The sequence below is a fragment of the Haliotis asinina genome, chromosome 5 (genome assembly GCF_037392515.1).
Source record: "Haliotis asinina isolate JCU_RB_2024 chromosome 5, JCU_Hal_asi_v2, whole genome shotgun sequence".
Classification (NCBI taxonomy): Eukaryota; Metazoa; Mollusca; class Gastropoda; order Lepetellida; family Haliotidae; genus Haliotis; species Haliotis asinina.
The window spans coordinates 20,313,188-20,328,075 of NC_090284.1; the positions used below are offsets into that span (position 1 = coordinate 20,313,188).

Genomic DNA, 14,888 nt, shown 5'->3' on the forward strand with positions numbered 1-14,888 from the left:
AGTGGTACATTGACCAAGACATCTGAAAAACAAAACTCAGAATGGTATGGTATACAAGAATCAAATTAAATTCACAAGACCAGCGTGTTATAAATATGGCCAAAGATCCTGACCCATGAAGATCTGGGTTAGAACATGCGTGTATGATGGACAAATGCGATTGGGTGGTCAGGCTTGTTGACTTGGTTCACACGTTGTCATAGCCCAAATGTTTAGATCGATGCTCATGCTGTTGATCACCGGGTTGTCTGGTCCAGCCTTGATTGTTTACAGACCACCACCATATGTCTGGAATATTGAGGCGGTGTTAAACTCACTCACTCAGTCACTCTATATCCTACATGTCTTACTTACTACCAATTTGTGATACAAAATAATACCTTCATGAATATTCAAGGACTTGTGAATCCTTGTCCAGATATTTCTGCATAATAAAGATTTATTAGTGTTTTCTCCTCTGTGTTCCAGTTCGATCTTGTCCTCGAGTGCCATCTCCGGCTTATGGTTCTATTGTCGGTGCCTGGGAGACGTTTCCTGTCGGGTCTGTGGTCAACTTCCAGTGTGACCGTCCTGGATACCAACTGTCAGGTATTGACCATGTTATCATGATGTCACATACACAAGACACAAGTCTTATAGCAAACCAGGGAAACATAAGTTCTTTGTGCCTCTTTCAACAGTAGTTAATTGGCAAAACTGACAGAATGTGTTTATTCATTTGGGAATTCTCTGCGTCCCTTGTCTGGTAGTAGTAGTAAAAGTAGTAGTAGTAGTCGTCTTTGTTGTTGTTGTCATAGTTATAGAAGTTGCAGCAGCATAAGCAGCAGCAACAGCAGTAGTAGTATTGGTAGTTGTAGTATTGGTAGTTGTAGTAGTATTGGTAGTTGTAGAGGTCTCGGTGGTGATAGTGCTAGTGATACTCCCTTAAGTATGCAACCCAAAATTGCCCACTGACACTTAAACTCTTGCTACTGAACAATGGTTATTATATGATATTCCTTATCAGATCCATGGCCGCTAGAATGCATCGCAGACCCTCATCTACGCATCTCCCTGGAGAAACCGGACTATGTCATCTCCCTGTCCGTGGACTACCTTGCGGATGACTCCATTCCCAAGCACTGCGTGGAGTACTATGGCTGGGAGAGTGTGAGGAGCCTACAGGCTTTCAAGGCCAGTCTCCAACTCCTCTGTATTGAGTTTGGGCAGCCAGTCATCAACATCTACCAGACCACCAATGGATCTGTCACTGGCAGTGTGGTGAGTTCAAAAATACTGATGGCTAACACCTATATCAGTGGAGTTAACAAGAGATGTTACAGTGAATACAAGAACACCCACAAGGAGCAATTGTCTCCTGTGGTGATTACCTCTTGTGGCTATTTTGCCAACATGTGAAATTTGTTTAAAATACCAATACTGTAGCTACGAGCTAACTCATAGTGGCAAATTCTGTTACATTTGACAACAATGACGAGCAGTCAACGTGATGAAAGGAATATTTCTCTGCCTAGTGATTTTTTTTTATTTCACTCCTGCCTTTAGGTTTTACGAGGAGAAAAATCTGTAAAACCAGAAATGAAATTGGTCTGGCATTAACTAAATGCTCAACTATTTAGAGAACAAGAGACACTGTTTTATCACAAGCGGATATATAGAGCATCACAATAGTTGTAGATGGCTGATAAATTTTGAAGTACTGTTAAGTCAAACATTTTGTCATCATTACTCCCTATCAGAATACAACAGGTTGACATGTGAGTATCTTCCCAAGATGCTGTTTGACCAGGATGAATACAGTTTGTTGTTTACATCATTGTCTCATTTATGGTTTTTAACATGTTTTTAGATTGACACGACTACATTAGGACTGACATGTAATGTAATGAAATGTTTTGGCAAGACAGGATTTGTAAATTGATGTATTGTATCGCAAGGTTTGTATTATTATGCAATATTGTAATGCCATACCATGTCTTTTTTAACTTTTTTAATTCTTTTAACACGACGTTTCAAGGCTAATTCTTTCCCCTTCGTCAGGTGGGTCATCCACCTGATGAAGGGGCAAGAAATAGCCTTGAAACGTCTTGTATTACCTCACCAACTTCTAAATGCCTTTGAAGAATTTCAAGATGTTGTATGTTATCCAGGTAAACATCCAAGGAAGTGTAGGATTCCAGGTGCGAGATGGAGAGGCAATTGCTACTGCCTGTCAATGTGGCAATGCTGTTGTCAATACACTGGTTGGACTAGAAGACCCAACCATGTTGGATATTAGAGCTTCAACAGAACAAGGGTGCCCGGCCGTGTCCGCCATCAGTGGCAGCATATCCTCCAATTCAAGCCAATGGCAGTGTCCTCCAGGGCTCATACTGGACAATGGCAACTCAGCCTGTGGAGAGAACACACCCATGTGCCTCAAAAGTAAGATTGCTGTGTCATTTTCTCAGTCTCTGAGGTGGTGAGGTGGGTGAGTGGTTAAAAAATTGCCTCATCATGCTAAATCCTGGGTTTGATTCCCCACGTGTATACAATGAGTGAAATCCATTTTTGGTGTCCCCCGCTGATGTCGCTGGAATATTGCTAAATGTAGTGTAAAACATAGGTGACAATATCCATCACTGGATTGTCTGGTTGTTTACAACCTTCTCTCATAAAGCTGGAATATTGTTCAGTGTGATGTTAAACTATAAGCACACTTAAACATTTACTTCATAAAAAACACAGACAGAAGAAATTTTGTCAACAGCTGAGTGCACAGAATCACCTACATCATGAAACCAAAGGTGTTTTACAGTTCATCAGGTTTTCAGACCCCATTCATCCAGCTTCTGAAACAAATATATATTACGTGCCCACAAGTTAAAAACTTCAAAATAGCTAACAACTAGAACATGTAATTTCCATCAGCCTTAAAGTATTGTAGCTTGATTTGCATCAGCCTTAAAGTATTGTAGCTTGATTTGCATCAGTTGTAATTATGTGACAAGCAGGACCTATCATGAAATGGCCGATATGTGTAGGTTTTTATTAGATCACAAGCCATTCAAATAGATAATTAAAATCTTCAACAAGAAATAATGCTTGTTGAGCCTTGCTTGATAGTCTGGCAGTTTTTTCTTTGTTTTCTATCACACAATATTTATTGCTTGTTTTAAGTCTGTTAGATGCATTCATAAACCTTTGCTTCAAATTATGCCATGTGAACTATATCTGTGTCCTCTGTATTCAATGTTTGATGCTTTAGTTGCTTTGCTGCAGAATGTCTAGAGGAACTGGAACCAACACCCACTCCTACAACCTCTGTCACCATCATCCCAACATCGCCTGCTGTGACCTCTACTGATGCACCAGCAGCAACAACTGACACTGAATCAACTACAATTAGGCCTCTTACACCAACAACACAAGCTGTCCAGAGTTCCACTACAGAATCTCAGACAACACAAGGTGTTTCCACACAGCCAACCACAACTGGGAGGCCTTCAACACAGTCACCAACATCAGCTCAAAGTACTCAGACACCAGCGACTCAAGGCCCAACAACACAAGGTCCTGCAACTCAAGGATCAACAACCCAAGGCCCCACAACTCAAGGACCCTCTACACAAGGTCCTACATCAGTGTCACCTACAACACGAGGTCCTACAACTCAAGGCCCCACTACACAAGGCCCAACAACACAAGGCCCAACCACACAAGGCCCTACAACACAAGGCCCAACCACACAAAGCCCTACAACTCAAGGTCCCACTACACAAGGCCCAACAACACAAGGCCCAACCACACAAGGTCCTACAACTGAAGGCCCCACTACACAAGGCCCTACAACTCAGGGCCCCACTACACAAGGACCAACCACACAAGGCCCAACCACACAAGGACCAACAACACAAGGCCCAACAACTCAAGGACCTACAACACAAGGTCCCACTACTCAAGGACCAACAACTCAAGGACCTACAACACAAGGTCCCACTACACAAGGCCCAACAACTCAAGAATCCACTACACAACTTCCTTCAACTCAAGGCCCCACAACTCAAGGTCCCACAACTCAAGGTCCTACTACACAAGGCCCCACAACACAAGGCCCTACCACTCAAAGTCAAACAACCCAAGGGCCACCAACACAAGGCCCTACAACTCAAGGCCCCACAACTGAACACCCAACAACACAAGGCCCCACAACTCAAGGTCCATCAACTCAAGGCCCAACAACTCAAGGCCCACCAGTCACTACAAGTCAATCATTACCAGAAGGTAAGCTATTAATGTTAAAAGATTTATCCATGTGTATGTGATTTTTTCAAATACATCACACACCAATACCTGGCTCCACATCATTGATAGGGTACCACTTGCTGACGATGCGACTCCCTCTTTCTCTATCACAGACAGTTTGACATGAAATGTGTGTCCAAAACTGGATTCAAACCAGAGAAGCCTACCCACATACTCATGAATATAGTTTCTATGACATGTATCTCTTAACAGTCCCCTTGAAGATCAGTGTTAGAATTGGTCTTCAACAACCCGCATTTGTGGTAATAGACGACTAACGGGATCAAGTCATCACCTCCCAGTTGCATAGATCGATACTCGTGTTGTTGATCACAAGATTCTTTTGGTCCAAAGTTGATTTTTACGGACTGTTGCAATATAGCTGGAATATTTAGTGTGACACTAAACAACAAACCATCCTACCATCCTAACAGGTGTCCTTCAGTTTGAACTGCTTGGTTTCAGTGACAGCACCAGTATTCATTGTGGAGGTCTTGGACTCCATCGAAGGCATCTTCAGCAACTCCTGTATAGACAAGGTGCACATGGCAGTAAACAGCAAGGTGAACCAGCTGCCTAGCCTCTTTAATGCTCCTCAACTTCAGCACTGTGCAGGAACCTCCGACATCTATGTCACTCTTCTGGATGGCAGGATCAACTTCAGCACCAACAGGGTAGGTTGCATTAGATATGGTTTACTACTTGATGTCATGTATTATCATGTCATGTAGCATAATGTCACGTAGTGTCATGTTATGTAGCATGATGTCATGTAGTGTCATGTTATGTAGCATGATGTCATGTAGTATCATGTCATGTGACATGATGTCTTGTAGTATCATTTCATGTACCATGATGTCATGTGGTATCATGTCATGTGGCATGATGTCATGTAGTATCATGTCATGTGGCATGATGTCATGTAGTATCATGTCATGTGACATGATGTCATGTGGTATCATGTCATGTGGCATGATGTCATGTAGTATCATGTCATGTGGCATGATGTCATGTGGTATCATGTCATGTGGCATGATGTCATGTAGTGTCATGTCATGTGGCATGATGTCATGTAGTGTCATGTTATGTAGCATGATGTCATGTAGCATGATGTCATGTGGCATGATGTCATGTGGTATCATGTCATGTGGCATGATGTCATGTAGTATCATGTCATGTGGCATGATGTCATGTAGTGTCATGTTATGTAGCATGATGTCATGTAGTATCATGTCATGTGACATGATGTCTTGTAGTATCATTTCATGTACCATGATGTCATGTGGTATCATGTCATGTGGCATGATGTCATGTAGAATCATGACACCTAGCATTATGACATCATGTCCAGGAAGTGATTTATCTGCTTAGTTTCAGACTCTCTGTGAAACTATGCTGAAAATGACAGGAAAAAGAAGCCAATTCATGTTAATATAATCATAGTTGATGTGGCATCTTGATGAAGTATCTTTGTTGCACTGACAACATGACCATCAAGGAGTAAGAGGCTTTGATAATTGCATCAATATTATTCCCTTGAATACAATATTTCAATACCTCCACTTAAATATCACCTTCAATAAAATCCATATTATTAGTCAATACCGTTAGGAAAAGGCTTTACTTCTTGCATTTACTATATTCCACTGAATGAATTTCTTCAATTTTAAAACAAGCTGTCAGCATTCCTCCATCTTTAGGGAAACTGTGAACCTTCAATAAATCCGTCTTTGGAATTTATGTCTTGTCCAATTTGTTCTTTGAAAATATTTTGATGTTTTTCTTTGTTGTCAGGCAAATGTTGCTGTGATCTATGGTCTCAAATACACCACATCCTCCAAGGAATCTGTTGAAGCATGTGCTGCAGAATTTATAGACTTCACTCGTGTGGAATTACCCAAACTCCTTCGCATGATCCAAGATGAAGTTGTCCCCAACTTCTGCAACAATGTCACCTACATCAGTACTGGCTGCAACTTCACCCGAAAAGAATGGGGATGTGAGGATGGCTTCATCCTCGATTCTGCAGAATGGATTTGTTTCCGCGGAACCACAACCATTGCTACAACCCCAGCTTCAACTGTGGCTCCATCAGCTCCATCACCTGTCCCAACTGTGCCGAGGATGATTCTGACCCTCAGAGGCAGTTTTGTTGCCAGTGGTCAAGTTCCAGAGTATTGTATTGCACAGTACCATTCTGCCCTTGTTGCAGAACTGACATGGATGGAAGCTAATGTCCAGAAGATACTGTTGGAATTTTGTAAAGACATCTTTGTCAGTATTACAGAGAACCTGACTCTCACAGCTGATGGTGAGAATAAGGTGAGAGTTGTACTTACTGGGGTTGTCTTTCCTTACTACAATCATCTCCGCATTGTGGTGACTCAGCTACTCAGATTATCTCAATATTACAGTTGTCTTCCCGTGACTCAGTGAAATTATTCTTGTTAGAGTTGTCTCCCTTGTTCTCAAATTATCTCCACATGAAGGTGGTCTTTCTTTGACTTGGATTATGTCAATATTAGTGATGTCTTTCTGTGACTCACATTATCTCAAGTTTAGAGAAGTTATTCCTTGACTCAGATTATCTTAGTGTCAGGGCTGTCTTCTCTTGACACAGCTCATGTCCATATTAGACTTGTCTTCCCTTTACTCAGATTATCTCAATATAGGGGTTGTCCTTGAATAATATTTCCATACTTTAAAATTTTGTTATTTTCTGTTACACAGTGAGGGCCCATATTATTCATTAACCCTTCTGTTGTTATCATTATCGGTCAAATTGTGATTTTAAAATCAATACAAAATCATTTAGATCTGTGTACAATTTATATGAGATACATTTAAATACAATTTAATCGATGTCCATTTTCAGAGGAAACAATAACATTGTAGGAAATATGATTGCTGTTAACTAAAGATGTTTGTGAATTATGTTTTCAGATCAGTGGAGTAGGCAGACTGCACTTGTATCCACTTTCGGAGAACATCGACCAAACAAAAATGCTCGTCTGTTACGGATACGCTGCAGGACAGTTGACGGAGCCTACGCTACACCTGCCAACCTTGACCTTGGATGGCAGCAAAACCCACAACTGCAGTGATATTACACTGTCACCAGACAAACTTGAAACATCAAACAATGATTTGGAATACTACTGTCCGGATGGTTATATATACGATACGGACAACTTCAAGTGTATTGAAGGTGCGTTTATTTACTGATGTTTTGGTTGATTCATTTCGAGAACTTTGGCTATTTTCAGATTCTGGAGCAGTGGGGTAGCCTATTGGTTAAACCGTTTGTTTATCACATCAAAGACACAGACTGATTTCCCTACATGGTTAACGTGTGAAGCCATTTTTTGGTGTCCCCTGCTATGATATTGCTGGAATATTGCTAAAGTTTAAAACTAAACTCAATCACTCACTGAGATATTGTATGAGATTCTTTTTAGAGACATGAATGGTACATGAAAGTACACCCTTTTGTAGGTACTAACCCAAGACTCTATTTCTTGTTTATTTCATATATTTATCTTCATTTGATTTAATATTTTTCCTATGAATCACTGTCATTTTCTATGCTGCAAATATACATAAAGAAATATGTGTGCTTCAGAACCTCATAGCATTTTCTGTAATTAATAATCAATGCTTGTCATAAGAGGTGACTAACTGTATGGGTGAGCAGGCTCAGTCTTGGGTGCCACATGTCATCATATCCCAGTCTATGCTGTTCTGATAATATGTGATAATGTGATAATACTGTATCTGATTGGTTGTCAGAGTGAACAAAACAGCTAGCTATCCAACAGTTGTAACTGTCCTTTTGGTATGAGTACTTTCAAGGTTCATTGCTGATTCAATCATACTGTGGACAATGATTTCAGAGAGCCTCCCAACTTTCGTGACGACAGTATCACTGAGGATGCAAGTGTCCCAGAATGCTACCATATGCACAAGCCAACTTGCGGTCAACACTGGGTCAGCCATCAAGACCTTAGTGTCCCAAGTGATGGCCAAGCTAAAGAACAAGACTCTGTGTAGCTCAACCTCGCAAGTGCTTCTCCAGCTGAAACAGGGACAGATTGCACCAAGCTCCAATGAGGTTATTTCTTCTTTAATGGCTTGTGTGCTGTGAACATCTAAATGTACATTTGTCAGTGCCTACTGTATGTAGGCTGTACTGTCTATGTTTATGTATGCTTGGTGTCAGCTGCTATGATATTGTTGTAGCATTGCTAAAAGTGACCAAAAATCCTACTCACTCACTCAACCACTCAACCACTCAACCACTCACTCAACCATTCACTAAACCACTCACTAAACCACTCACTAAACCGCTCACACACTCAACCACTCACCCACTCACTCACTCACTCACTCACTCACTCACTCACTCACTCACTCAACCAACCTCACTCACTCAACCACTCACTCAACCACTCACTCAACCATCCATACTCACTCACTCAACCACTCACTCAACAACTCACTAACTCACTCAACCACTCACCCACATACTCACCCACCCGCACACTCACTCACCCTCACACTCACTCACTCAACCACTTACTCACACACTCACTCACTCACTCACTCACTCGCTCAACCAACCTCACTCACTCACTCAACCACTCACTCAACCACTCACTCTACCACTCACTCAACCACTCACTCAACCATCCATACTCACTCAACAACTCACCAACTCACTCAACCACTCACTAAACCGCTCACACACTCAACCACTCACCCACCCACTCACTCACTCACTCACTCACTCACTCACTCACCCACTCACTCAACCTCACTCACTCACCCAACCACTCACTCACCCACTCACTCAACCATCCATACTCACTCACTCAACCACTCACTCAACAACTCACTAACTCACTCAACCACTCACCCACATACTCACCCACCCGCACACTCACTCACCCACACACTCACTCACTCAACCACTTACTCACACACTCACCCACACACTCACTCGCTCAACCACTTACCCACACACTCACCCACTCACTCAACCCTAAACCACTGACTCAACCATTCAACCACTCACTCAACCACTCAGCCACTCACTCAACCACTCAGACACTCACACACTTACACAACCACTCATTCAACCACTCACTCACTCATGGTAATCCAGTTTAGAATTCAGGGTCTTCAGTAACCGATGCTTTTCATGAAAGTGACTAATAGGATCGGGTAGCAGACCTACTGACTTGGTTGACTTATGTCACAGTCCCAACTGGGTAGATCTGTGCTCATGTTATTGATCACTGGACTGACTGGATGGGAACAAACCATTTACAGAGCACCACCATATAGCTGGAATATTGTCAAGAGCAGTGTTAAACAACAAACCAGTGCTGAAGAGTTGAACCTTTTGGAAATTTTGATATATCCAACTTTGGATCAAGGGCAGGAATCCCATCATGAGCTTCAGACTGTTTTGTAAGTTATGTTTATTTATTTACAACTCATAACAACTTTTCAGGTGATGATATCAATTCCATTTGGGTTGCTGAGTATGTCAGGAGTGAAGAGTGATGTCCAGAAATGTGCTGCACGTTTGAAGACCTATCTGGACGATACTCTGGAGACAACCCTGACCTCATTGCCAGGACAAGTGACCAATTATTGTGGACCCACCTCCATCATCAAGAACAGCTACAGGGTGACGGGATCAGAATGGACCTGTTTTGGAACACTCAGCTACAGCTCATCTTCCGGGACTTGTGTGGATGAGCCCAGCAAGAACATTGGCAAAGGTATGTCAGTAATACCAGATATCATATATATCGAAGAAAGTATGGGAAGTCCATTTTTTGTTATGAACAAAAATCATAAAAATTAGGAGGTATATCAGAGTCAGTCAGTGGTGATATTGTAATGCAATCCGTTCCAGATTAGCACATGCCCTGTTTGTTTGTGGGAGATTCCCACTCTAATTACTCTTGAAAGATGATTGGTGTATGGCGTGAAATTTGCATAATTTTCATTTTCAAATGATCAAAAATGATTAAAATGGCTAGAAACATCAAACTCAAGTAACTGTGTGATGCAAGGTGATTTTCAAAGCTAATGGTCCACAGTGATTTATCAACCTTCTTGAAAGATGTCAAAATCAAGAACGGCCCCCATGCACATGTGGTGGTGTGTTCACAAGATGTCTGTCTTTGTGTCTTGACGCCTATACTGCCTATCCAAATTGAAAGTTCAGGTTCCTCTACTTCTTTTGAAGAGTATAATGTGTTATGGTCTAGGGTAATACCATCCTCGATATCTCCAGGGTATACGTTCCGAAAAGTCTCCACTATACCCTGGATGCATTTACGGCTCTGTCCGATGAATTTATTACCTCCCTTGACTGGCTTTTTATCCAATCAGGTGTCTACACAGGGAAGTTGAGGGAACCAATCACAACTCACTCTCGCTTTTTAAATTATCTAACCGATTAAACTTGGCAAACAAACCACTGCAGAGGTTCTCTGAAAGAGGTAGATGGGGTTCTTGAATATATATTTAAAAAGTTTTGGACCTATAGATTTGTCTGTATGATTTCCCCAAATTGTGAGTCGCACGGCGAGCAAACCTTCTCAGTTGCGACTGCTGCCTTTGTTGACACAGGCAAGCTCGGTTATAACGGCGGCCTAGCTGATTGGCTACCGTGAGGATGCGGAGCCAGCAAAGGGAGGTAATAAAATTATCAGGCCGACCCGTAGATGCCTCCAGGATATAGTGGAGACTTTTCGGAACGTATACCCTGGAGATATCGAGGATGGGGTAATGCAAGACTAACGTCTATTCATTGAACATTCCTCATGGTTGTCCAGTTTTTAAAGGTTAATTACAAGGGTTTATTTTAATGATGTGTGTCAATGAGTGAGTTTAGTTTTACACCATGATCAGCAATATTTCCAGCAATATCACAGACGGGTACACCGAAAATAGGCTTTACACGTCGTACCCAAGTGGGGGATCTAAACTCGTCTTCAGTGTGATGAGCACACATTTTAACCACTAGGCTACCCCACTATCCCATCTCTCAAAGAAACAGTTCATTCAATCAACTTATTTGTTTTAATATTTCCTCCTGTGACGCATAATGTTCGAAACACCAGATTTCAGTAAATCCTATATAATATGATACCCAGATGTCATCAATCAGCCGTCTTGGTAAAATCAGTTGTGTTTGGTTACTTTACAGGATCATCATATTGAGGGTTTCATGTATTTTGTTCCAGGCAGATCTTCCCGCAGGAAGCGCAGCTCAGTCCGCAGCAACTTGAAGATCCACACCTTCAACCAAGACAACACCCCGCGATGGAACGCCTCAGTCCCCCAGTGTCACGGTGGGTACAGGGGGAGAAATGTGGGAGAATATATATGACAGAAAGTTGGAACAACTGGTTATGTCCTCAAGAAAAATGACCATAAATAAAAATCATCTTGAACCCCATTTCATAAATGACAATGGTGCTAACATTTATCATAACTCCCGTACGACTTTTGTTTTCATAACAACATTCTTAAGTGTAAAAAAATACTTTGACACGTCATTTTGTTCTTAACTATAAGAAACCTCATGAGGACTCCTAACTAGTTAAGAAAATTCTTACTTATCCAATATGGCAGCTCATGGAAGCACAAAATTTCACACTAGGAAGAATGTTAATTGTAGTTGTAATAATATTTTTAGTTAAGATTTTTCTTAGTTTGGGTTAAAGAGAGAAACTAAGATTTTTTTCTAAAACTTAAGAATTTTTAAGGAAACTTAAGTGAAAAACTAAGAAAATTCTTCTTTTAAGTACCACGTCAGGTGCTTTCATGTTCTCTACATGCTCATTGATATCATTTGCTGATGTCAGTATCAATAGATCTATCTCACCACTACTGATATCAACACTGGCAGTTGTGTCTCACCATTGCTGATGTCAGTATCAATAGATCTATCTCACCACTACTGATATCAACACTGGCAGTTGTGTCTCACCATTGCTGATATCATTATCAATAGATGTGTACCACCACTACTGATATCAACACTGACAGTTGTGTCTCACCATTGCTGATATCATTATCAATAGATGTGTACCACTACTACTGATATCAACTGCTCCACTATTTCTGACAGCAGCACCGATAACGGAGCCCTGCCTAATAGCTGGTATTACACCAAATACTGTGTCAGCGCCCCAGACCAACATCGTATCCTCATTTAATGATTTAATGATTCTGATTTTTTAAAATCTTCAAACTAGTTTTTAAATAGAAGCCTTAGAACAAAAATTTTATATATACATGGTGAAATATTTTGTGAAAGATTGTTGATATGTGTTTCTAAACCATAATTCTCTTCCTGTCATGTGCCATGTTAATATGGATGTGTTTGCTCTTCACACAGACACACAAACCCCAGTGTCCACTGACTGCCCCTCGGGGAATATCGAGGTGGAACTAGGTCCCAATGGACCGGTCCCAGCCAACATCACCCTGCCAACATTCTCTGACAACTCAGGGGCCACGCCTACTGTCACCTACACCCCAGCTGACTTCCGATTGCCCTATCTGTTCACAAAGGTGAGAATATGACTTTACCATGTGCTGCCCTATCTCTGGTGTGACTGTACTCTATGTAGTGGTTTAAAACTACTGGTATGGCTCTGCTTTAGAGTTTTAAACCTGTGAAGATTTGGATTACAATTGATCTTCAGTAACCCAGAAGTGACAAACAGGATTAGGTGGTTGCACAGATCGATGCTCATGCTTTTGATCACTGGTTGGCTGATCCAGACTTGATAATTTACAGACCACCGCCATAAAGCTGAATTATTGCTGAGTGCGACGTTAAACAACAAACCAATCCACCCAACATGTCTCCTTCAGTTGGTTTCAGTGACAATGTCAGAATTTATTGTGGAGGTCTCTTGGTGTGTGGAGAGAAACTAAACTCACTCACTCATTTCTGGTTTTTGGCTATGTTCTGCTGATCAGTTCCTCCTTTGTATCCCTTCCTAAAATCATTAGTTAAAATCATTTGGTGCCAGAACTTTCCAGCAGCATTAGCTGAACTTTGGAACTCTCTGCCCTGTAATCTGAAATGCCATCCCTCCCTTGACATTTTTAAGTTCATCTCAAGACCTCTCTCTTTGGCAGATATTCAAACTGACTTGAACTGTTATGTACATTTAAAATGTGCCCATGAGGTTTGGAGATCAGACTTTACAAGTGTCCTGACTATTATCATTATGATGTGACTGTTGTATCGATGTGCCAATGTCTGGTCCAGCACTACTGTTGGGTTGTGTGTGCATGAATGTACCTGATTAGGGTTGCCCTATCTGTGGTCCAACACTACTGTGGGGTTGTGTGTGTGTGTGAATGTAGTTGTTTAGGGTTGCCCTATCTGTGGTCCAGCACTACTGTGGGGTTGTGTGTGTGCATGAATGTAGTTGTTTAGGGTTGCCCTATCTGTGGTCCAGCACTACTGTGGGTTTGTGTGTGTGTGTGAATGTAGTTGTTTAGGGTTGCCCTATCTGTGATCCAGCACTGCTGTCGGGTTGTGTGTGTGCATGAATGTAATTGTTTAGGGTTGCCCTATCTGTGGTCCAGCACTACTGTTGGGTTGTGTGTGTGCATGAATGTAGTTGTTTAGGGTTTCCCTGTCTGTGGTCCAGCACTACTGTCGGGTTGTGTGTGCATGAATGTAGTTGTTTAGGGTTTCCCTATCTGTGGTCCAGCACTATTGTGGGGTTGTGTGTGTGCATGAATGTAGTTGTTTAGGGTTGCCCTATCTGTGGTCCAGCACTACTGTGGGGTTGTGTGTGTGCGTGAATGTAGTTGTTTAGGGTTGCCCTATCTGTGGTCCAGCACTACTGTGGGGTTGTGTGTGTGCATGAATGTAGTTGTTTAGGGTTTCCCTGTCTGTGGTCCAGCACTACTGTGGGGTTGTGTGTGTGCATGAATGTAGTTGTTTAGGGTTGCCCTATCTGTGATCCAGCACTACTGTCGGGCTGTGTGTGCATGAATGTACTTGTTTATTGTTTCCCTATCTCTGGTAACAGCTCTGCTGTTGTGGTATTCTAAGTGATTTGAATATGTTTACACTTGCCCTGTTTCTAGTTAATCTGTATGAAAATGTTGTATGTGTAGTTTGACTGGGTTGCCCTATTCCTGTTTGTTGAATGCCCATTTCAACAATATTCCAGTGGTTTGTAAATAATTGAGTCTGCACTAGACTTTCCAGTGGTCAGCAAAAGGAGCATTGATCTACTCAAATGGGATATGATGACATGTCTCAACCAAATGATTAGGCCTGACCACCCGATCCCCTTCGTCACCTCTTACAACAAGCATGGGTAGCTGAAGATTAATTGTAACCTGGATCTACAAGGGTCTAGGTACAGGTCTGGCACAGTCCTGTATGTTTTGAACGATTATGGTTATATGGTCTGTTGTGGACCTACATGATTGCCCTACTTTGTTCCAGAACATGACAGTAACAGTCGCTGCCACTGACTCCATGGGAAATGTTGCCACCTGCCCCCTCCATGTGTTCCTTGTGGGTGAGTAGTTGGGTTACT

At 41.8% G+C, this 14,888-nt stretch overlaps 1 protein-coding gene across 2 annotated transcripts in view; it reads left to right on the forward strand.

Moving 5' to 3' along the window:
- The window catches only part of LOC137284775 (uncharacterized), a 127,145-nt gene that overhangs the window by 74,884 nt on the left and 37,373 nt on the right, over nucleotides 1–14,888 (forward strand). For both annotated transcript variants that reach the window (XM_067816743.1, XM_067816744.1), the window contains exons 22-33: nucleotides 469–588; nucleotides 1,007–1,260; nucleotides 2,151–2,424; nucleotides 3,262–4,263; nucleotides 4,750–4,958; nucleotides 6,079–6,606; nucleotides 7,228–7,492; nucleotides 8,178–8,395; nucleotides 9,800–10,073; nucleotides 11,550–11,657; nucleotides 12,710–12,885; nucleotides 14,795–14,870. In XM_067816743.1, coding sequence (XP_067672844.1) covers nucleotides 469–588; nucleotides 1,007–1,260; nucleotides 2,151–2,424; nucleotides 3,262–4,263; nucleotides 4,750–4,958; nucleotides 6,079–6,606; nucleotides 7,228–7,492; nucleotides 8,178–8,395; nucleotides 9,800–10,073; nucleotides 11,550–11,657; nucleotides 12,710–12,885; nucleotides 14,795–14,870 — 3,504 coding nt within the window. The remainder of the gene's footprint in view (nucleotides 1–468; nucleotides 589–1,006; nucleotides 1,261–2,150; nucleotides 2,425–3,261; nucleotides 4,264–4,749; nucleotides 4,959–6,078; nucleotides 6,607–7,227; nucleotides 7,493–8,177; nucleotides 8,396–9,799; nucleotides 10,074–11,549; nucleotides 11,658–12,709; nucleotides 12,886–14,794; nucleotides 14,871–14,888) is intronic.